This window comes from Talpa europaea, assembly GCF_964194135.1.
Source record: "Talpa europaea genome assembly, chromosome: 9".
NCBI lineage: Eukaryota > Metazoa > Chordata > Mammalia > Eulipotyphla > Talpidae > Talpa > Talpa europaea.
The window spans coordinates 82964002-82988437 of record NC_140076.1 but is presented as its reverse complement, the minus strand read 5'-3'; the positions used below and the strand labels follow the sequence as shown (position 1 = coordinate 82988437).

Here is a 24436-nt window from a genome sequence, read left to right as displayed (position 1 = left end):
TCTTGGATGGGGGAGGGATTGAGAACCACTAGATTAGAATGTGAAAGTGAGGGCTCCCTGGTGGCGCAGGGGTTTAAGAGGCAGCACTATGGAGCTATCCGCAGCTACTGCAGCATGAGTTCAATCCCCAGCCAGGGAGCAACCCACATGGCGCAGCAGACCTCTCCTGTCTCCCCGCTGCTCCCTTCAGCAGTGTATTTTAGTACATCTGCCTGTTCTGCTCCCCACTCTGTCTCTGGTGAATCCTCTCACCCCCCACATCTCTGGCCTGCACACCAGCTCTTGTATGCATAAATAAATAAATAAATCTTAAAAAAAAAAAAAAAAGAATGGGAAAGTAAAGTGATGGCAGTTGAAAGAACTGAGACTCTGGGCCCCAGAAAGGCTGTTTAGGGGCAATAAATGAAGTCATTGAGTGGATGAGTGGCCCAGTCTCCAAGTTACTCTGTAACAGGCTCCTAGGACCTCCCCTGGCCCCGTGGGGAGAGCTCCACCTGGATGAGTGGGCCCTCCCGGAGGGCCCAGACAGCAGTGTCAGGAATAGGGTGCCTTAGCAGGAGGCCAGGGAGAAAGGACTCCAGCTGACATATTCCTGAGTGACCCCTCAGGCATCCCTGTGGGGCTGATGGAGAAGGGGTGAAGGAAGGAATAGGCAGAGGGCCGAGAGCAGCTGAAATCTGGGTTTCCAAGTGCTAATGATCTTGTTTACACCCACAGGTGTAAGACAGAGGCCTGGGATTGTTGGCGATGCTCATCATGGGTGGTCTCCTAACCCCCTGAAGTCTGACCTAGGCCCTTCCCACCCAATGCCAGGCATTCAATGGAGCTGTGACTCAAGACCTCGTCCTCTGGGAAGGGACAGAGCATGGGGTGGAGGGAGAAGTGAAGTCAGTGGGTCCAAGGAAGAGAAGCCTTGCTGTGGATTTAGAGTAATGATTCCCAAAGCCTATGGTCTGAGAGCTGGCACAGCATCAAGCAGGCTTTTGGGAGGTCTGAAAGCCACGTGGTGGCTCCCAGGGAGGGAGGGACAGACATGTTTTCTGCTTTTCACCTTCACTGAAAGTAAAAATTAGCCAAGACCAGACTTGAGTCCAGTGCAGAGGGTGGGACTGGAGTGGGAGGCACCTTCTGCAAAGCAGGACATGGAAACCCATTCACCTGTGTCTTCAAGGGAGAGACATTCTTTAGAAGATGGAGGAAAGCTGAGGGGAGAGGGCCATTTTCCACTCTCGTTAAATACATTCCTTTCTTACTGTGTGGGACTAGACTGCTGACAATTCTAGAAACAAGCCCAAGCTCCTGAGCCATTTAGCATTTCTCTTGTGGGGAAGCTGCCAGTTTTTGAAATGTCACCATAGTGGCTAGAAGAGGGGGGGAGGCAGAGCTCACCCCACAGGAAGATGATGAAGGGGAAGAATTTAGGCCCTGGAATAAAAGGCAAGACTCTAATGTGGAGATTGCTCTTAGTAAGACTCAGTGCGGACTTCTCTCTCGTCCCCTGTTTTTTGGGTCGGTTTTTTAGACAGAACAGCTTTTCCAGAATTGGGTCTATATGGCCTAAGCGTGTAAGTCTGTATACTTAAACCTCTGGTTTTTGACCTCAGAAACACCTGAGGTTTCATTAAAACACAGCTAGCAGACCCTGGCTGTAGTGTTGGGGTGGTGGGGTGGGAAACGTGTTTGTTTTTTTTTTTAAGATTTATTTATTTATTTATACAAGCACTGGGTACAGTCAGAAGCATGGGAAGGTGAGAGAATTCACCAGAGCCAGAGGGGAGAGCAGAGCAGGCAGACTGACGAAATACACTGCTGAGGGGAGCAGCGGGCATAGCAGGAAAGGTCTGTGCACCATGTGGGACCCTCGCCAGTGGCCCGGGATCGAACCCGCACTGCAGAGGCTGCGGGCAGCTTCGCAGCCCAGCGTTCAACCACTGCGCCACAAGAGAAGTCCCGGAACGTGTGTTTCTAATGAACTCCAGGTAAGGCTGATGCTGCTGGTTCAGAGACACCCCCTTCAGGAACCTCTGCCCTCCCGTACAACTCCACATTGTATGGCCTTGGCTACCTAGTTGCAGCAAGACCTTGGGAAAGACTCAAAACCTCCCTTAGGGCTAGAGTGACCACACTTTCACATGAGAATAACGCAACCACCTTCTGAAGGAGCGAATTTCATGTGTGGATGTGTTTAAAAAAAAAAAAAAGGAGCCTTATCTAATGTGTGTCTCTGAAATGATTGTATATAAAGGTGTAAGATAAACATCCCATGGCTTATTGATGTGAGGTATTATTATATTCCAAAGCAATAGGTGGCTGAACACTCCATGCCATGTCAATGAAAGTTTGTTGAGTGAATAATTGAGGTGGCCATCAGCGGTCGAGTGGCCCTCTTGTGTGGACAAGCTCACAAGGTAGTTCAGGTCCAGAAACCTTGTGTGTTGAGCTCCTACCAGTCTGCCACATTTGCCCAGAGTTTGAGAAATTGGGGCAGAGGCACAGCCCTACCCCGCCCAAGACCAGAGCCTCACTTACCCTGTTGTCTTCAGGAGTAGGAGGAAGAGGCTTCTTTGAAGCTGAAAAAGAGAAAAACAAGACAAAGAAAGTGAGCCTGAAACTGAATGTGCCCAACCGGAGGTGTGAGGCCGGGGGGCTTTTCAGAGAAAAGGGGCCCCATGAAGAGCAAAAGATGGGGGCAGAAGGAAAGGATGAAACACAGAAACAAAAACTGGCCTGGTCAGAACCTGGTGTTGTGTCTTCCCAGCTGCTGCACTCAGATTGTATCTACCAGAAGATGCCAGAAACTTCCAGAAGCCAATATTCTGGGCTCTTCTAGCCTGTATTCCCAGGAAGAGCCTTATCTGAGGGGGCTGGTGGAGGGGCCAGGCTTGTGTCCTTCCACGAAGGCACGGAGACTTCCACGAAGTGCCACCTGCTCAGCTCATGGGTGGGAATGCGAACTGGTGACTCAGGGCAGCAGTGACTCACTGGCTCTGATGCTATTTGGGCTTGAGGAGGGGCTGGGGGGTCTCAGCAGGCTGCTCCCAGAGAGGCCAAACCCACTGGACTTTAGGCCTCTAGATGTGTGTTCTTGCTGCCTCCCCCAAGTAAACCCCCAACGCCTGTCTCTCTTCTCTCTCTCTCTGTGTCTCTCATTCTCTCTCTCTCTGCATCACTATCTCTGTGTCTCTATCTCTCTCCATATTTATCTATCTCTCCCTCTGCCTCTTTCCCTCTTCCTCTCTTTCTGTTTTTCTATCTCTGTCTTTTTACTGTCTCTGTCTTTATCTCTGTCACAGTCTCTGGCTCATCTTTATTTCTACTTTTATCTCTGTCTCATTCCCTCTATAGCTCCATCTTTAGCTCTGTATTTCTAGCTCTGTCTCCATTTTTATCTCTCAGTCTCTATCTCTGTGTTTTTATCTCTCTGTGCCTATATCTCCATCATTCTCTATCATTACCTCCAGGTTAATCTCTCTAGCTCTGTGTCTCCATATCTCCCTGACGTCCATCCCTTCTTTCTTCTTTCCTTCTCTTTCCTTCCATCTCTCTATCTCTGTCTCTCTGTATTTCTCCTCTGAGGCCTGGAGTCATTGGACCACAGCTGTGTTGTCTGGGGTGGGGGGGGCAAAGAATCTTAGCAGTTAGAGCAAGGAGGGAGCAGGCTGCCCGAGGAGGCTCTCGCCTGTGCATCTGGCTCTTGGAACCTGGACAGTCCATGTCGGGGATGTGGGAAGAGCAGATTATGATGCATGGACACAGGACCCAGCCTCCAGGCAACTCCTCAAACAAGGGTGGGGGTGGGTGTTGACTTAGACAAGTCATTAACAGAGAAGAAGGGAAATGAACATAATGGGAAGTGCAGGCCCTATGGGACACTCAGCCTGCACCAGGAGACAGTGCTCGAACCCAGAGCCACCAGGTGCAGCTGTGTGGCCCTGGGCCTTGCCAGCAGGAACCTTCCATGACTAAAGAAGGGGGTCATTCTTCTTCCACTGGCCTTGCTCTTCCCTTCCTCCCTCTCCCTCTGTGTGAAGTTGATATATGGTGGCACCTGGTCCAGCTCTGTTGCTGTGGGTTCGGTCTGGCAGGGTTCATTTTTCCTCAACCAGCCCTGCTGTTTCCCATACATATCCATACCTACTGCTGTATCTTGGCCTCTGATTCTTCTGTTCACAAATAGCAAAGATTAGTAGACCCCAGAGTCATCTATGGAGCTCTCATTCGGTGCCACAGTTGTTCTAAGAGCTGTCCACAACCCCACCGAGTCTCACAACCACACTGCTAAGTTGCTATTTATTGTCATTGTCCCCCTTTGACACCTGAGGACACTAGCTCACAGATGCAGAGAGGTTAAGTAATATCTAGGCTATCATACATCCAGGAAGTGATGGGGTGGAGGTTCACCCCAGCTGTTTTTTTAACCCAATGTCCCATGCTCTCTGACCCTGACTGTGCATGTGCCCAACACTGGGAGCCATAGATCCAGATGATCATGTGCTATGACCACCGGGCAGTTGGGTTCTAGAAAATTCTGCTCTCAAGTTTGACAAAACAGTGGATTAAGTCAAAAGAGTGGAAAAGGAGGACAGGCTTAGATGGGGTGTCAATAGGGAGTTACTACACAGAAGCAGGACTGTTCTTAGGATGACGATGCAATGAGTGAGTGCTCAGCTCCCCAAGTGCTATGCTGGTGACTTGCTCAAATGCTCCTCTTGCCACAGTCTAGCACCTACTCACAGTGGGAAGGAACACGGTGCACCCTGCAGGGGAACAGCTTTGTATGCATGGCACAAGACGTGGCAAAACTGCAAAGTGGAGACACAGAGGCTTAGAGGTCCTGCCGTCTTAGTCCCCAGCACTTTAGAGATGGGGACACTTAGTCCATGGGTGGCCAAGGGACCCCCAAGGACCCATGCCAAAGTGCTAGCGGAATTCAGAGACCAGACCCTAGCTTTGGAAAGGACATTCACTTACAGGTCAAGCCTGCTATTGGGTGGATTCCACCTGTAAAACACCAACTATCCATTTGTTATCAAACACCACCTTCATGAATAGAGTCAATAGGAATGCAGAGTATCATTGACTTCTAAAACTGAGTTAATCTTCTGGGCCAAGGGCCCAGTTGGTAACATTGAACTTTCTCTCCGAAGCTGGAAGGTGACAAGTGGTGGTTTCTTAAGTGAGACTGAGACAGGTTGGAACTCAGGAAACCACGGAAACCCACCCAAGTCTTAGTTTGAGCATATCCGCCTTGGGTCACCAATGCAAGGCATTAGGTGTTAGAGCGAGAGCGAGAACGAGAGAGAGAGAGAGAGAGAGAGAGAGAGAGAGAGAGAGAGAGAGAGAGAGAGAGGCAGATGAGAAAAAAGAAGAGGGTAAGAGAGAAGGGGATAAAAGAACGCAATCCACATGGTTCAGCACCATCCTCCATTACTCTCTAACCAGGGCCTGCAGAGCGCCTCTGAGCTGTGTGACAGGGCGCTCACCAAGCGGCTCAGGGTCTGTGTCTTTAACATCACACTGTCCTCCCCAGGTGGTTGTGAGGGGAGAGAGCACATAACACCCAGAAAAGTGCCCTTGGGTGATCCCGTGCTTCTGGGGTTTCCATTTGCTCCCAAAATCTGCCCATGAGGCTAAATTGAGTAGTCCCCCAAATCCCAGGATCTGGGTATTTGACCTCAAAGTCCAAGAAACAATATCTTTTGCTTTCACTTTGCCTATTTTGACTGCAGATTCCTTTTCTTTGAGATGGTGAAGGTCAAAGGCTAGTTTGGAGAGGGCGCGGGAGGAAGCCGCAGAGTGAAATACGCAATTTTGGGGTTTTACATTCCTCCCCTTTTGAGTGTGTTAGTTGAACAAGTGTGATTAAACCATGGGTGATGTGATGCCACGTAGTAAATCAATCACATTAGGTACACTTTAAAGCTGTCTTCCCAACTTGAAGGTAATGGCAGTTCTCAAATCTTTCTGTGAACCCACATCTCCTTGTTAAACTGTAGATTCTGGGGTAGGGCTAGAGAATTTACATTTTAACTAGCTCGCAGGTGGTGCTGAGATGGCTGGCCAGGAGCCACACCGTGAGCATGCAGGAACTCTAAACACATCAGCTTTGACTTGAAAGAGCATTCACGGTCAGTGACATAGAGGCAGTAGATGTAGGCATCCCTGAAGGCCCTGGCACTGGAGCCAAGCCTTCCCTCCCCATGGCAGAGAGAAAGAAGAGCGAGCCCAATCTCTTACCATTTTTGGACGGGTCATACTGGGTACAGCCAACTGCCAGCTTCTCCAGCTGTGCACAGCATCTCCATCTCCCATCCAGCCAGAAATTAGGGTGGTACTTGGGTGCCAGGCTGTTGTTATTCCTAGTTTCTGGGAGGGGTTGGGACCAGCAGGAGAGTTATTTTCACATCGTATCAAGGGCCACCAACTATATAACTCCTTGAGAAGGGGCCCTCCTGTGTGAGCTGGGGGGTGAATAGTATATGCAGTACTCAGAAACTGACCCCTCCCCGTACCCCCCCAAAATGCACATCTTGGGGTGGTATCATTAGATTTAGGTGTCAGTACATCTAGGCTCTTGTCTGGATTTGCTGTGTATCCTTTGGTTGAGTAAAACACTCCCTGGGCCTGTTTCTCCACTGTGCAATGAGGTGATTAGGTTGCATCAGAGGGTTTCACCTAAGGGCCGTAAGGTGATGGGAAGACTGAGCAGATGGGATTTCTGTCCCTCCATCTCTCCCGCCTTCAACCACAGTAGCTTGTTCTTATTCCTTCTAGATTTGTGGCTCTGATGTAATATTTGGGGAGGGAAGAAAAGAGGCTCTCCTGCTGAAAAAACAAAACTACAAAGACTGGAGCCCTGGACAGAGGATCTCTACTGTTCCTCCAGCTCCACACCCGTGAGCACAAGCCCTCCACAGAGGGACACCGGCCAGTGATGTCCCTGGGGCTTGGCAGTGACTTGTATTTTCCTGTCCTGTGCCCATGACAGTCATATATTGTGCACTCTGTCCAGTTCCCCCAGCACCTGCCTATTCCTATCTCCTAAAGGCCCTCAAACACCTTGGAAGAAGATGACTTGGATATTCTCATTTCTCAGGGAAAGGCATCGTGGCTCCCAAGATTTCAATAGCTTGCTCACCCTTAGTCTCCACTGCTCCTTAGAGACAGATTAATATTGGCCCCCAGCTCTCCCGCAAATCCAGGCTAAACAGCAATGATCATGATGCTGAGCGTGTGCCTTGGGTGGGCATTGTCCAAGCGGCAGCCCTCTTGTCCTAACTTGTAAATTCTCGCCTAACAACTGTCATTGCTCAGATTCTACAGCCAAGGAAGTGGAGGGGCATATTTGCCCAAGGCCATGCAGTCATCATTGGCAGGGCTGGGACTTTCACCTTTGCCACCTGGTTCTACTCCCAGGAACCGAAACATGTACTTGTTCTGGTGATGCTTTCGGGAAGGTGAGCATTAAGAATGGCCTGATGGTGACCTGAACACCTGCATAGCCTCTGATGCCTGGTGGGTGCAGACTGTGGGCCAGGCTGCTTCCCAAGATTTATGCAGCCAATTCTAGAGCACCCCCTGGGGCTGCTACTGTTGCTGTGATTGCTACTCCTGCTATTACTACTACTACTACTACTCTGATTCTTGCTGATGCTGCTACACCACTCCTCCTGCTATTATGCTGCTGCTACTAATATTACTACTTGTAATATTAGCATAATATTACTATTATGCTGCTGCTATTACTATTACTTCTAGTGTTACTGCTGCTGCTGCCATTATTATTTCCTCTTCCTCCCCCTTTTTAATAGATGGGGAAACTGAAGCACAGAGTGGTTAAGGACATTACTCAAGCACACAGGACTCAAACCCAGGACATCTAACTCAAGGACCCACCTTCTCCCTTCCCCCAGGATACCTGGAAATACCAGGAGTGGGCAAACTTTTCTTAAGAGGTAGATATTTCTTAAGAGGTAAATATTTTAGCTTTTTCTCCCCAGCAGGCAAGGCTGATATCTTATCTAGGTACCTTTTACAACCACTTAAAATAGACCCATGAGGGCCTCCCTAGTGGTGCAAAGGGTTAAGACACAACCTATGAAGCTGTCCACAGTCACTGCAGCACGAGTTTAATCCCTGGCCAGGGAAATACCCATATGGTGCAGCAGACCTCTCTGGACTCGCCCGCTGCTCCCCTCAGCAGTGTATTTCAGTACACCTGCCTGTTCTGTTCCCCACTCTGTCTCTGGTGAGTCCTCTTACCCCCACACCTCTGGCCTGTACCCCAGTTCTTGTATGCATAAATAAATCTTTAAAAATAATAAAATAAAATAGACCCATGAATACATATAAAGCCCATCCTAAGTCTGGCACTTCACAAGACAAGAGAGAGGCCAGGTTTGACAGACTGCATGGGGGGCTGTTTCCTTCTTGGGCCCAGAGTGAAAACTTGGGTCCCTCCTCTGGGGCCAAAAGGGAAAATGTATGGCCAGCAGCTGCTCCTTATTCTTTCAAGGGTCTCAAGCCTACTAGAGGATCAAGAAGACTCAAAGGTGCGATGGAGGAGTACAGTTACCTTCTTTAAGGGTCAACACCCAGCGCTGCCGGCTTTCACGGTCTGGAGCGAACACATACAGGAGGTAGTTGTCGTGTACAACCTGGAGACATGGAGTCCAAGGTGAGCACTGTGCTGGCATGGTGACTGACAGCAGTACCGGGGTTGGGTCGGGGGGGGGGGGGCGGTCAGGATGACTTGGGACCTGTGTCTTTTTAACCATATATCTGGCTACTGGGCAGAAACACTGGGACTCCAGGCCAGGGCTACCTGTCTGTTTCCATGTCACCAGCAAACCACAAATAAATTAAAGCATTTATAGAGCGAGTCCTCTGCTTAACTAGGAACCGTATTTATTTCTCAGAGGTAACAAAAACAAAAAAACTTTCATGCGTGTAAAAGTGTAAGATATTTGATGACAAATGTATAACTAGGATTTTAAAATTTTCCTATATTAAAATAATGTAAGATGCCCAAGGAGTTCCAAAAATAGAACACATTTCCTGGTGCTTTCACACACCTTTCTATGATGAGGACATGTTATATAAGACATATTTTCAAAGCCAGGAAACTGATGTTGGTTTGATACAGTTCACTAGACTACAGATCTTCTTTAGATTACATCAGTTTTTATTTTTCATGCACTCATTGGTGTTGGAATTTTAATGACAGAAAATATACATAATTCCTTTTATGTGCACTCCTAAAATTTCCAACTCAAGAAGGTCACCTTTATAGTAGGAAAAAAAACCCTTTTATCTGCCACATTAAAAATGGGATATTTACCCCTCAGATTGGTCAACGAGCATGCTACCCTAGGATATAAAGGAGTTCCATCACTGAGAGCCACAGATGCTAAAATTGGTAACAAGATTTAGACAAGGTCATGACCTAAAGATCCCTCTGCCAGCTCTGTCAAATAGGACTTTCTGCAGGACTGGAAATATTCTGTAATCTCTGTTGTCCAATGTTGAAAGCCACAGGCCACAGTGACTCTCAAACATCTGAAATGCGCACTCATCCAACATGGCTCAGAGCACCTGAATTCCTAGTGTTCCTTTCTTCAAATTAATTTATATTTAACTTGAGACATCCACATGTGTCTAGCTGTTATATTGGACTGTGGACTTTAGATCTCAAATTTTCCAGAATTATACTCTCTCAGTTATTCCAGAACCTTCAAGCAATTTAAAACCAAGAAGTTGCAATCTGTTGCCCCAAAATTATGAGTAGATGACACTTAGGGGACATTACTTTTGGGGTCCTTGATAGTTTTTTCCCTGCCTCCAGGAGCAGAGAAACTAGGATCCTTCTTGAGATAAAGAAGACATGAGAAAAAGTGAATGAGGGATGATGAGTTTTTCAGGATTTATGCTTACTCTTTGCTGAATGAAGGAATGAGTAAATGAATGTGTATCAATTGCAAGGAGTGCAGCAGCTTCCTCATGGGTTGGGTTTAAGTTCTAACCCTAAACCACAGACATCCCCTTCCCACCTTCTCTTCCAATGACTGAGGATTTCAAGCTTCCTCCGGGGAATGGGGTACTGGTCCCCTCAGGCCCTGTGGACTTACCTGGAAGGGGTATTTATAGTGACAAGGGATGCTGATGTCAGTTTTCACAATCTCCACGCATTTGATTCTGGAGAGTTCAATGGAGCCCTTAAGGGTGCGTTTTTTCTGTGAGGAGAGAAAGCACAACTCCCTTAAAGAAGAGAGAAAACAATTTTTTTTCCTCCAGGTTACTTCTGGAAATTCACTAGTAGGTGAGATCCATTAGCCATGTGAACCAACCCCCCAAATATCCAGAAGCCATGTCTTGGACCTCAGTGCCCAAGAAAGATGCTCTGAGCAGAATCCTGGGAGGACATGCCTTGTGAGTCACCTTCTGGATGGGGTGACTATTTCCTCTCATTGAGCCGCTGTGTCTAATGTCCCAGTGACCTGTGACAAAGAGCAGCCCTTGCAGAACTTGTCACTGGAATGAGCAGTACAGTCCATGGAACCAACGACATCGTGAGCTTGCTCTGCTGTGTGCCTGCCATGGCCTTAGTAGCACAGAAACCGAGCTCAGGCCTAACCTAGAGGGGACTTACACCTTCTACATCTGGCTTCTCCTTGCCCCTTTCGGTTACCCAAGGTCCTATCGTGACACTCCTGTAGCACATTCCTGATTGCTCTATAATGATCCCTTCTCCACACTCTCATCAAATCTTACTGACTCCACATCTCATTCTCGGGGAGGCTGCTTAGATGTGGTTCCTTGATCGTGAATTCACATAATGTCTTTGTGACGTGCAATGATTACACATGTGAATCTGATATCAAGGAACCGCATCTCAGAAGAACCTGGGTCTTTGTCCTTGGAGAGTGGACCCCAGGAGATCTTTCCCATTGAGACAGGTTCTATTGGTTGACTAACAGGCTCCGAGGAAGATTAGGGAAATGCTTTTGGGAAGTGGAAGTCCCCCACAGGTGCATAGCATTAAGCTATGAGAATAGGGTTTAATTCATCCATGGGGTGAGCTGCAAAATACTTTAATATTTATTATCCTTTGGAAAGAGGAAGCAAATTGTGGTGAATTTGGCCTCAAGGTTGGAAAGGGTTAGGTTCAAAGTTGGACTCTGCCCCTAAGTCACCCTGTGAACTTGGGCAATTCTAATTAGCCCTGAGATCATGGCAATTCTTCTAACCCCAGTGAACTTCGATTTCTACATCTGATAAGTGAGGATAATAATGTTTAACTTTTCGAGGTTGATTGGAAAATAAAATAGAATATCTAAACAAATGACATAAATGTAACTATGTAAACATTAAAGTAAATGCCCCCCGTAAAGGGTAACCTCTCCATTAAAGAGTAGAGGATGCGCTCACTGTGGTGAAGGAGTTATGATAGACGCAAGCATTCAGTTGATATTGAGGACCCAGGTCATGGAATTCTCCAGAGGGAGCTTAGCCTTTCTCCGTGGCTTCTGAGTCCCAGTCTTTGCTTTGACAGCAGAGGGACAGAGCTGAGACAAAGGAAAAGAAGTCAAGATCTGAGAAGAACCTTCGATCAAATACAGGGAAGCTCTCCAGGATTTCTTTTTAAAATTTATCCTCAAAACATGACTTTATTCACTTTTTGAAAGATAAAATTGGTCCATGTTCATTGTCACAGGTAAAAAAAACATGAAGATATGTGAAGAAAAAGTTTACAGTGTCCTGTTATCCTACCCTTCTCCACAAGCTCGAGGTAGCTGAGGTTAACCACCTGGAAGACGTTTGTCTTTCATACACACATTGACAGGACAGAGGCAAACGAAACCAGTGTCTACTCCACGTGGTGGCCCACAACTTGCTTCTGTAATCTACAGAGGTATTAAGAAGTCAGTCTTTCCCCAAAGCCTCTCAAAACATGTGTCCTTTGGATGCATGTTATCTTTTTATTTAGAGACTTGCAAAGCTAGAAGAAATGCCTGCCCTGATCCTGTCCATAACCATAACATTTGGGATGGTTAATCCGTTTTCAAACACAAAGAGCACAAGGGAGCTACGTGTTTAATCACCATCTACAGCTACAGGGGAACAGGGAGTCTGAGCCTTGAGGTTATCTTGGTTTCGACCTCTGATGAGTTATTTCCTTCTTCTGTACACAGTGAAATGCAACCAAAGGTAATGTGACACTTGCAGCTGCAGGTGCTTTTTGTCCTTGGAAACTATAAGTCCTGTCCTCCCTGAGAGGAAAGACCAGGACATCCGTCTCCTACCCCCACAGCCTCAGTGCTCAGCTGAGCATGCAGTGCTCAGCTAGGAGGGTGTAACAGAACACAGGTCAAACCATCTCAGGTTTAAGGCTAATGCATGTAGCCAGTCAAGAGATGTTGACTGAGGGCCAGCGAGAAGCTAAGTGCTGTTCTGAGTACAGTAAATAGAGAGAGGTACAGGGCAGATTTTTTCATGGAGCTCACAGTCCAGTTGGGAAAGCAGAAAATATTAAGAAATTTATAAAGAGTAAAGAACGAGTCGATGTGATAAATGTGTGGTCCCGGCAGGTGTCTCCAAAGAGAGGGCATTGGAGACAAGATCAGGAAGATAAACAGAAATCAGACCTGAGAAGGTCTGGAGAGTGAGCAAGCTGGGACTGATGAACAGCAAGAGCACAGCCCTTGTTGGAAACATGCTGGTTAAGTAGATCATCAGTAACCTGGATCATCGTCACCAGGCAGTATGTGGAGGTAAATATTCACTGGAGTTTGGAGTACAAATTTACTTCCACAAATTTACTTCTAAAGCAATACTGTCAAACAGGTGAGCCATCCATGCAAATTTGTATTTTTTGTTTTTTTTTAAAGTTCTTTTTTTTTTTTTAAGATTTATTTATTTATATAAGAACTGAGGTACAGTCAAAGGCACGGGAAGGTGAGAGAATTCACCAGAGACAGCGGGGAGCAGAACAGGAGACAGAGCGAAGACACTGCTGAGGGGAGCAGTGGGCGAGACAGGAGAGGTCTGCCCCACCATGTGGGAATCTACCTGGCCAGCTGGGAATCAAACCCGCACTGTGGAGGCTACGGACAGCTTCACAGTGGGGTGCTCAGCCAGCTGTGCCACCGGAGAGGCCCTATTTTTTGTTTTTGATAGCTACACTAAGACAAAAACAAAACAAACAAACAAACAAAAAAACCCAGCAAGAAACCAGCAGAACTGAATTTAAGAATACATTTTGTTTAACTGGATATGTCTAAAATATGATCTTTTGCACATGGAGTCAACATAAAAAATTGATGAAAAATTTTGTTCTTTTATCTAATTAAGTCTTTGACATGGTTTTTACAATGTATCTCAGTTTGGATCCTCCATCCTTGAAGTGCTTAGTGGCCACATATGACACATAACAGTGTAACTGCAAGATATCCAGGGAGGATTTCTCCCCAGACTCAGAGGGTGTGCTTAGATTTTTTAATAATGGTTAGGTTCCAACATGGGTTTTAAGAGACATTTGTGCTCTCACCATCTCCAGAGGATCTTCTCTCAGGTGTCCTCTTGCATTGGAATGGGTTTCAAGTTCTAGCATTAAAACTCATTCTGTTTTTTTTTAAGATTTTTTTTAAAATTTATTTATACAAGAACCAGGTACAGGCAAGATGTGCAGGAGGGTGAAAGGATTCACCAGAAACAGAGCGGGGAACAGAACAGGCAGACTGACGAAATACACTGCTGAGGGGAGCAGCCGGGGCGACAGGAGAGGTCTGCCATGCCATGTGGGTTGCTTCGCGGCAGGCGGGGATCGAAACTGACACTGTAGAGGCTGCGGACAGCTTCACAGCGCTAAGCTCAACTGCCTGCCCCACCAGGGAGGCCCATTAAAACTCATTCTTATGGGCCTCCCTGGTGGTGCAAGGGGTTAAGTCTCATCACTATGAAGCTATCAGCAGCCACTGCAGCACGAGTTCAATCCCCGGCTAGGGAGCTACCTACAGGGCACAGCAGACCTCTCCTGACTCGCCTGCTGCTCCCCTCAGCAGTGTATTTCAGTCATTCTGCCTCTTATGCTCCCCACTCTGTGTCTGGTGAATCATCTCACCCCCTGCACATCTGGTGTACACCCAGCCCTTGTATGCATAAATAAATCTTAAAAAAAAACCCTCATTCTTATTCCCTAATGAGTACTGAGGTCTCTCTCAGGATCCATCCTGCCAGGTCATCCTCTCCCTACTGCCCTATGTTCTCACTATTTACAGGACTCAGGAAATCATCCAATAGAGGACGAAAAGCAAGATAACCTCAAAGCTCGAAATCCCAAACAGGTTCTCCTAGGATCTCAGATCTGTCACATGGTAAAACAATGGTGGGTCCCCCAGCCTGGCTCTGAGGAGTAGCCAGTTAGCCACCTAAACACAGCTCCCTTTCTGTTGCCCCTTCCTGATTGCCTGTCATCATCCCAAACAACTTAGCTATTTCCGAAAAATGCCAGGGTGTAGCCTTCCAGGAAGACCACACAAAAGCTGCCCGAGAAGCAGAGACAGCAAGGGCGACCAGCCCTGCGTCTTCCTTGTTATTCTGTCTGCATTGACAGAATATTCTGTCTGCATTGCTTGGGGTGGGAGCCACATGACCTCACTCGGCCTTGTCTCTTTTCTTGGCCATATTCAAACTGTTCTCAGCTTCCTGAAATTTACCCTGACATTGGATGCAACCCAATGGGGTGCTGCTCCCTACATACCAGCTCAAAGGCAGACTTTGGCATGTGACTTTCAGGTCTCCTTGCTTTTTTTTTAAGATTTATTTATTTATTTATACAAGAACAGGGGTGCAAGCCAAATTCGTGGGAGGATGAGAGGATTCACCAGAGACAGATCGGGGAACAGAACAGGCAGACTGATGAAATACACTGCTGAGGAAAGCAGCGGGTGCGACAAGAGAGGTCTGCCGCGCCATGTGGGACCCTCGCCGGCCGGCTGGGATCGAACCAGCACTGCAGAGGCTGCGGACAGCCTCACAACACTGCGCTCAACCACCTGCGCCACCAGGGGAGGCCCAGATCCCCTTGCTTCTTAGGTTCTGTGGTGCATGAAGTGGAGTTTTGTTTTGTGGATCTCAGAGAGAGAGACAGAAAACAAATAAAAGACAACATTTGGGGGTATTTCTTCTACTTGGGCACTTTTGATGATGTCCTGTTTCCTGTCACTTCAGTAAATGTGAGCACTTTCAGCTTTCTGCTTCCCTCCCTCCCTCTTGTCAAACCCTTTTCCAAAGAAGACATTCAGAGGACTTACTGGCATATGAAAAAAAATGCTCAATATCACTTATTATAAGGCAAATGCAAATCAGAACCACAATGAGACACCACCCCTGTGAGAATGCCCATGTCAAAAAGACAGGAGATAACAAATGTTGGTGGGAAGGCAAGTTGGTTCAACCTCTATGGAAAACATCTGGAGACTCCACACACACAAAAAGTAACACCATCTGATTTAGCAATACTGCTGCTGGGTATTTATGCAAAGAATGCAAAAACACTAATACAGAGAGATTTACAGACCTCTTTGTTGATAGCAGCATTGTTCACAATGACCAAGACATGCAACCAACCTAAAATCTCATTGAGAGATGACTGGATAAAGAAATTGTGAACTACGTACTCAATGGAACACTACTCAGCTATTAAAAAGGATGAAATCATGCCTTTGGACACAAAATGGAAGAAACATGATGTGAATTTGCAAGTGAAATAAATCAGAAAGTGAAAGACGGTTTCTGGATGGTTTCACTCACCTGCAGAATCTAAACAGCCAAAGAAAACCAACTAGAAAAACACAACAAAAATTATTCTTAAACTTGTGGAAAATATACAAGTTACCAGAGGGGATGGGTGGCAGGGAGGAAGGATTGTTGAGGAAGGTAGTAGGGTGTGGGCACTGAAGGTTTTGTGGAGGTAAGTGACGCTTGTGCACATATGGCGGGGTGAAGTTGTGCTCCTAAAATCATATAGCTATGTAAATAATTGGCGAGTCAATAGAATTTGAAGGAAAGAAAAAAACAACTAAAACCTCCCCTAAAGCTTTTGTCAGAAGAGTTAGGATCAGGATAGACATTAGAGACTTGATCCAAGAGGGAACTTTGATCATGGAATTGTAGGTGTTAGGTGAGAGAGAATTTTCAAAAGGAACCCCCTTGGCAGAGAAAGTGATGCATTTAAGACTCCAGGACAGTTCTGTGCAAGAAGTCCTAAGCTACCTTCAGCAAAGAATGTCTTTCTGGTGAAGATTTTGACCAGGCATTGCAAATATTTTGCTCTTGGCCTCTGCACAGCTATTGTGCCAATCTGCAAAAGCACAGTGACACAACTGAAATTAAAGCTTAAGTCATAAGAGATGACACCAAAGCAGAATGGTTTGAAGATAGCTCCCCAACACCCAGCAGAACGAAGACCACCAGTTCCCATATCAGTTGAAGTGGTCTTTCCTGAGTTCTTGTTTCATTTGTTCTGCAAAACATGTCAGAGGTGACCCAGAATCCTTCCCATTCTCCTTAGCCTCTTTGTCTCCCTTCTGCTGCAGGGACTTGGAACTGGACTTTGAAACCCTGGTAACCCTGATGTTACCCTGAAACCCAGACAACATTGTTCAAGTTGTCTGATTTCTGAGCTTAGTTCTCTTACCTCTTCTCGTAATTCTTCAGTGCTAACGAGGACATGGACAGCTGCCTCTCAGGGTCATGTGACCTGAACTACAAGGTGGTACCTATCACATGGTTGGTACCCAAAAGACATGTGATCACCTCTGTCTCCATGGGAAAAGGAGAAATGTCCTGCAACACCAGGGCAATGTCATCAGGTGTGGCTGGTTCCTCCGCTCCTCTTTACCTGATTTAAGTCCACTAACCCCGCAGGTTCTTGGCGCTCCTATGGCTAAGGTAGCAGATTGGAGGCGTTCTGAACCCACTTAAAGCCAGGAAACCATGACTCATATCACACCTGCCTTCTTTTCTTTCCTCTTTTCCACAAAACCTTTAGTCAGAGTCAGTCAACGGGCTTTCCTCCCCTCACCATTTTCACACTGTGGCTCTGATGAGGCTGAGTGCGCTGTGGGAAAAACATCTAGTTTCCCTTAAAGTCCACCATCTTGCCAAGAGTAGCACCTGACTAATTGAAGGAAGAGTGAGGAATTTACAAAAAGGAAGAAAAAAAGACAATGTGGATTTACCTTAAAAATGAAGAAAGAAAATACCATATGTCCCAGCAGTCCCACAGATGATGAAACCATAACACACATACAAAAATTTCCTCATTGCTGATAAAAATAACAGCCTTATCTACAATGACAGCCTTATTTACAGTGGCTAGGACATGAAAGCAGCTTAAATGTACATCAGCAGATAATAAGATTGGGACGATGTGGTCTATCCACACTATGGAATACTATTCAGCCATAAAGAAAGATGAAACCCAGCCATTTACAGCAAAATGAAGAGAGTTTGAGAGGTTATGTGTAGTAATGCAAGTCAGAGGATAAAAACCAAATACTGGACATTTACATAGCAGACAATTCAACGGCATGAAACACTTTCAAAAACTACTAGATGTCAACAAACACTGCAAGGGGTCTGAGGTTAAGAGGGAGGGGGAGGGAAAGGATGTGAGGGTGGTGGAGAAAAACAAAAGAACATAAATTCCCCAGAGGTAGATTCCTTATATCTCTTATTCACTGAATTCCCAAAATGAAGGCAGTGATAAGAAATATGTAATATTAATATTTATTTATTTATTTATTTATTTATTTATTTATTTATTTATTTGTTTATGGGTTTATGGCAAAGCTCTTAAGCAAAAGGATTTGAATATGATTTCCAGAATGATTGGCAGGTGGGTAAAATTCTCTTGACAATCAAAAGATTGGTTGGTCCTCCCTGGTGGCGCAGCGGTTGAGCACTGAGTTGCGAAGCTGCCCGCAGCCTCTGCAGTGCCGGTTCCATCCCCAGCCACAGGGTGAGGGTCCTATATGGCACACAGACCTCTCCTGCCATGCCCACTGCTCCCCTCTGCAGTGTACTTCGCCAGTCTGCCTACTCTGCTCTCCGCTCTGACTCTGGTGAATCCTCTCACCCTCCCGCGCTTCTGATTGTACCCAGTGCTTGTATAAATAAATAAATAATTTTTTTTTTAAAAAAAAATATTGGTTAAAGCTAGTCTGCTAAAGCTAATGGATCAAGAGCACTTACATTTATTTATTTGTTTGTTTTTTAAAGATTTATTTATTTATTTATACAAGTACTAGGTACAGTCAGAAGTTCGGGAGGGTGAGAGGATTCACCAGAGCCAGAGCAGGGAGCAGAACAGGCAGACGGACGAAGTACACTGCTGAGGGGAGCAGTGGGCAAGGCAGGAGAGGTCTGCGTGCCAGGTGGGACGCTCACCGGCTGCCAGGGATCCAACCGGTGCTGCAGAGGCTGCAGGTAGCTTCGCAGTCCAGCACTCAATGGCTGCGCCGCCACTAGGGAGGCCCTTGTTTGTTTATTTATGCATACAAGAACTGGGATAGAGGCCAGAGGAGTAGTGGGGAGGTGTTGAGAGGATTCACCAGAGACAGAGTGGGGAGCAAAACAGGCAGATTTACTGAAATACACTGCTGAGGGGAGCAGCGGGCAAGACAGGAGAGGTCTGCTGTGCCTAATGTGGGTTAGCTCCCGGGCCCTGGATAGACCTCATGCTGCAGTGGCTGGCGATAGCTTGATAGTGCTCACTTTAACCTCTGTACCACCAGAGAGGTCCAATAATATATTTTGAAAGAGAGAAGACCCTCTATTAAAATTACGAGTGTACTTTCTCACAAGAAACAATACATTACATTATTTATGGGAGTGGTCCTGGAGTGTGTGAATCGGAAGCAGGAAGAAAGCTCTTCTGTTCATTTCACATCCTTCCATACTGTTTGACTACTTCACATAAAAATATATTTCTTTTATTGTATTTAAAACAGTCGAGTAAGATAAATAAATACATTTCCCTTATAGGATTATATCCAATAAAAACATTTGTTCAAAATATATAAAGATTAAAAAAAACAAACTATATAAAGATACAGGAAAAGGGATGTTCATAGAGGCAACCTCAGCTATACTGGGAAAAAAAATACAACAACCAGGGCCTCCCTGGTGGCGCAGGCGGTTGAGCGCTGCACTGTGAAGCTGTCCGCAGCCTCTGCGGCATGGGCTTGATCCCGGCCGGCCCGTGAGGGTCCCACATGGCACAGCAGACCTCTCCTGTCTCGCCTGCTGCTCCCCTCAGCAGTGTATTCCAGTCATTCTGCCTGTTCTGTTACCCGCTGTCTCTGGTGAATCTCCTCACCCTCCTGTACCCCGGTTCTTGTATAAAAATAAATAAATCTTAAAAAAAAAAAAACCACCACCACCACCAATAAAAAACAACCAGTAAGAGCCAACATAGCCACCAAGAGACAAAGGGTTAAGTTAGTTATGGTTCTTTCACGCTGGTACCACTCTACAGCCATTAACAAAGTTAATCTACATGAAAGGACAAAAGTATATTAAATGTAAAAAAATAGGATTAAAGCAACAGATAGAATACCATCTCATTTCGGGTCAAAAAGATAATAAAATGTATATTAGTGTATGCGTTACTCAACAACATAACACCGAAGGGAACACTTTTCTGGTCTCTCTTATGGATGCCTCTCCCAGTGGCAGATTCCCCCAGTGGAACTTATAAATCTCTGTAATAGTTGATGTTTTTATGATGACCATGTCAATTTACTAAGCAGAAAAAGGAAAATAACATTTTAACGCGGTGGGGAGACTATAGACCACCACATTATATGTAATACAACGTTGCCAGATGATCGTGGGAGAGGGCTAAAGAGCCCACAAGTGCTGCTGGTGTGCTAACTGATGCCACCCTATCTCCCATCATCCCATGACCCCATTAACAGGAAGCAGCCAGCAGCACCTGCCACCTGCTCGTCTGCATCCATGGAGGTTCAAGTTTATGCCGTTTCATGCACTTAAGGGATAATCTTTTCTTTATAGATTCCAACAAGACAATTCTGTGTGTTTTTAGCTGGGTATATTTATCTTAGAAGTGAAGCAGTAATTCAGGAATAATTTCCAAGCCTCGTTCATGCTAGATAAAGATACAAGAGATCCTAATTTGAAAAAAAAAAAAATGTTTGTTTAGATTTGTTCACCAAAACGGGTAGAGAAAAATCACTTAGGTGGAAATTCAGAGCAAGAACTGAGTGTTTTATCTGAGCTGGATCTCTAAGGGGCCCTGCATATAGTGTGTTTGGTCTGAGTGCTCATTCAAGCCCCTGTTCTTTCTGGAAGAGGGAATACGAGACATTTAAAACATTTGAGTCTATTTTTATATTTACCTTTCAAGCAACAAAGAGTCAGTAGCAAAATATGTAAATTAAAAAAGTTAATTGCAATTCAGAAAATAACTCCTTGTGTGGAGTTAATATTCAGTTAATATTCTTATTTGGTCGATTGAGGGAACAGCAGGGAAAACCAAGTGCACAGCAAAAAGTGATATTTGTGGGCTTATGACAAACATCTTAAGTGAAAGGATTTGAACATGATTTCCAGAATGACAGGAAATTTCCAGGTGGGTAAAAATCTCTTGACAATCAAAAGATTGGTTAAAACCAGTCTGCTAAAGCTAATGGATCAAGAGCCCCTACATAATATTAAGGGAAATACAACCAACATTACAGGAAAATGGGCAAAAGAGAATAAAAATTCCTCTTAAACATATGTAAAGCTGCTCCAACTCATCATAAGAATTAAAAATGCAAGTAAGTTATCGTGAGGCACCATTTTAAAACCGATCAGCCTCACAGAGATGAAAACATATGATAATGGTGTTGGTGAGAAAACAAGCATTTCACATGTGGTACTGGGGACTGTTCATTGGTGCAACTTCTGTGGAGAATAACTTGGTCATGTTCTACAAAATAGCATGCAAATATCCTCTGACACAGCAGTTCCACTCATAGAAATGTTTCCTCTAGACCAGGGTTTCTCACTCTTGGCACTTGATGTTTGGGGTTGGATATTTCTTTCGGGTGGTTTGTCCTTTGCATTGTAGGCTAATTAGCAGCATCCCAGCTCTACCCATGAGTACCATTTGCACCCCGTGTCCCAAATTATGACCACAAAAAATGTCTGCAGACTTTGTCAATCTCCCCTGTTGGGCAAAATGGTCCTGATTGAGAACCACTGTTTCCTATTCATGTATACCCGAAGGTGGTATTCCAAGGGTTATTCATTCCTCATCACTTGTAATGACAAAGAAAAAAAAATTCCAAAATGGAAACAGACTAAATGTCCAATATTAAGACATACTTTTATTCATGCAATGAAATATGGTGCAACTATAGAAAAAGAATTGTATCTTGTAAAATCAGAATGACTCCATCTTCAAGATGTGTTTGGTTTGTTGTTGTTTTTCTATGGAGATTGCATTTTATTTTATTTTTAAAATTTAGTTATGTATAACATGGATTGGGCCTCCTTGGTGGCACAGCAGTTTGAGTGCAGCGCTATGAAGCTGTCTGCAGCCTCTGCAGTGCCGGTTCAATCCTGGCTCGCAAGGGAGATACCCACATGGCTCGGCAGACCTCTCCTGTCTCGCCTGCTGCTCCCCTCAGCAGTGTTTTCAGTCAGTCTGCCTGTTCTGCTCCTAGCTCTGTCTCTGGTGAGTCTTCTCACCCTCATGCACCTCTGGCCTGTTCCCCTGTTCTTGTGTGCATAAATAAATAAATCTTAAAAAAAAAATTGGTTAACAACACTGCATGTTTTAGAGTACAGGTTCACACCTCTTCAGATGTATGTTAACCACATGATACTCACTACCCAGGCACCAATAACCCTCCACCATAGTCCTTTGGGGTGTCTCCCCCTTTTCTCTCCACCCCTACCTCACCCTCTGTTAGCCTCAGATCTGCAGTCAGATTTCTAGGATTTGATTTGGTTTAGTTTTGTCCCTTTCTTTTATTTCTTTTTTTTAAAGATTTATTTATTTATACATACAAGAGTTGGAGTAGAGGCCAGAAGTGTTGGGGGTGAGAAGACCCACCAGAGACAGAGCAGGGAAAAGAAGAGGAAGATTGACTGAAGTACATTGCTGAGGGGAGCAGCGGGCAAGTCAGGAGAGGTCTGCTGTGCCATGTGGATTGTTCCCTGGCCAGGGACCGAACTCGGGCTGCATGGCTGCAGATAGCTTCATAGGTTGTGTCTTAACCTCTTGCGCCACCAGGGAGGCCCCCCTTCCTTTACTTTTTTGTATTCTCATATCAGTGAGATCATCTGTGATCTGTTTTTCTCATTCTGACTTAATTTGCTTAATTCCATCCATGTTGTCATGAATGGCAAAATTTCATATTATTTTATAGCAGTATATATGGCATGGTTTCTTAATCTACTCATCTGTCTTTGGGCTTAGGTTGTTTCTATATCTTGGTTATTATAAATAGTGCTGCAATGAACATAAGAGTACATGTGTCCCTTTGAATTAATGTTTTTGCGCCTTTGGATAGACACCTAGGAGTAGAATTGCTGGATCATATGGTAGATCTATTTTTAATATCTTGGGAAAACTTCACACTATTTTCCATGGGAGCTGGATCAGTCTGTATTCCCACCAACAGTAAACAAGGGTTCCTTGTACTCCACATCCTCACCAACAATTATTTGTTCATTACATTCTTTTTTGATATGGGCAGTTCTCACAAGTGTGTGATGGTATCTCATTGTGATTTGACTTGCATTTCCCTATGATAAGTGAATGCATTCTAATCAAGAATTTAAAGAAATTAGTCTATGTTTTGCAGAAGAACATGAAATAAAAATGGTAATAAAAGAAGCTAAGTCTAACAGGCACAAAGGCAAGAGAACAAGAGTTTATCCCAGCAACAGTTAATTCTGTTTCATGATCCAATCATATCCATTTGCAAGTCAATTGAAAGCCAGAAAAATGGCAGTAACCTAATGCAGCTGAGATTTTTAATGGGCCTTTAAAGAATTATGACAGCTTTTTCTGGAATTCAGTGAAAATTTGGGGTCTGGTGGTTTGTGGCATCAGGCTCCACCTGAGTGCCTGGTTTAGTTGAAGGGTGGAACCTGAAAAAATTCCCTTTACCCATCTCTGCTTACCTCACCACAAGCACTGGCCTGTGTGGATGGACTCAGTATTTCTATATTATAGAATATAAGATAACACACAGGTGTTATTGTAGTCCACTCTCTGCACTATTAAAAAGGAAATCCTCATGAATAATTGATTCATATTGCTGTCCCATGCTAAATTTCCACCATAACTATTTCCATCAAATGACATTATATATTTAATTATGTCCTCTCTCTATATGGAACTATGTATATTATGCTATAGATATATATTCCATACATATAAGTATATGTGGAAAACCATTGGAGTACTATACACAGTGATTATATATAATAACATAATTTCCACCTTTTTGAGCCTGACCTTTGTAAATTACTCCATCCAAATTTTTTTATGGTAGAGATGAGACCTCAAAGTGAAGTGACTTTCTAAATTGACTCTTATCTTTTCATTTCTAGTACTCATTTCTAGAGTGAAATTGTAGAATTGGAAGGCACCTTGGTGATCACTGCAGGTCAAGGGGCAGACCAAGGGAGCACGGTTCTGGCAGTTTCCATGTTCTCCCTACCACCAGAGTACTTCTGCTTCTATGGTTTCATATATGGAGCTGGACATGACATATATAATGCTGTGCTAAAATAGAGTTCCATGCTTCAGAAAGTTTGAAAACCGCTAACCCCTTGATATTCTGGATAAGAGAAACAAAGCTCAGATGTCAATAGAATAAGGAACTGACGAAGGCCACCTAGGTCAATTAGTAGCAGGTCTACATTCTATTAAGTTACCTGTGTTTACTTCCTCACCTCATCCCACTTTTCTAGAATCACAGAATTACAACGTGCCTGAGACTTTCAGTCTCTTTAACCCTATCTGAAGTTAGATCTGACCTCTACAAAGTATTCAAAAATGGCTTATGTGATACCTCCCTGCATCTCATTTGCTTCATGACAAGACATTTGACAATCAAGCCAAAAAGCCATTTTCAAGAACTTCTCAGACTCCCTGTGATGATCGATTAGGGAGGTTGATATTTTACAGAATGAGAGGTTTTATGGCACTTCTTAATTTCAGTTATGTAGGTGGTTGGAGTGTGTGTGTGTGTGTGTGTGAGTGTGTGTGTGTGTGTATGTGTGTGTGTGAAATGAGATATACATGTATCACTTGAAGTCATCGTACCCATGTATAAAATATATTTTTCCTCTCTCTTATAACATTCAAAGCCCATAAAAATAGTGTGCTTGAAATTCCCCATAACTG

At 44.8% G+C, this 24436-nt stretch overlaps 1 protein-coding gene across 4 annotated transcripts in view; it reads right to left on the bottom strand.

Moving 5' to 3' along the window:
* ITK (IL2 inducible T cell kinase) overlaps positions 1–24436 on the bottom strand; it is a gene marked incomplete at its 5' end in the record, with an annotated part of 63038 nt that overhangs the window by 28919 nt on the left and 9683 nt on the right. The window contains 4 exons of one of the 4 annotated variants that reach the window (XM_084241609.1): positions 2530–2570; positions 6238–6366; positions 8576–8684; positions 10128–10232. In XM_084241609.1, the coding sequence (XP_084097735.1) occupies positions 2530–2570; positions 6238–6366; positions 8576–8684; positions 10128–10232 (384 nt within the window). Of the gene's footprint in view, positions 1–2520; positions 2571–6237; positions 6367–8575; positions 8685–10127; positions 10233–24436 lie in introns of all 4 variants that reach the window. The other 3 variants (XM_084241610.1, XM_084241611.1, XM_084241612.1) reach the window with 3 other exon arrangements.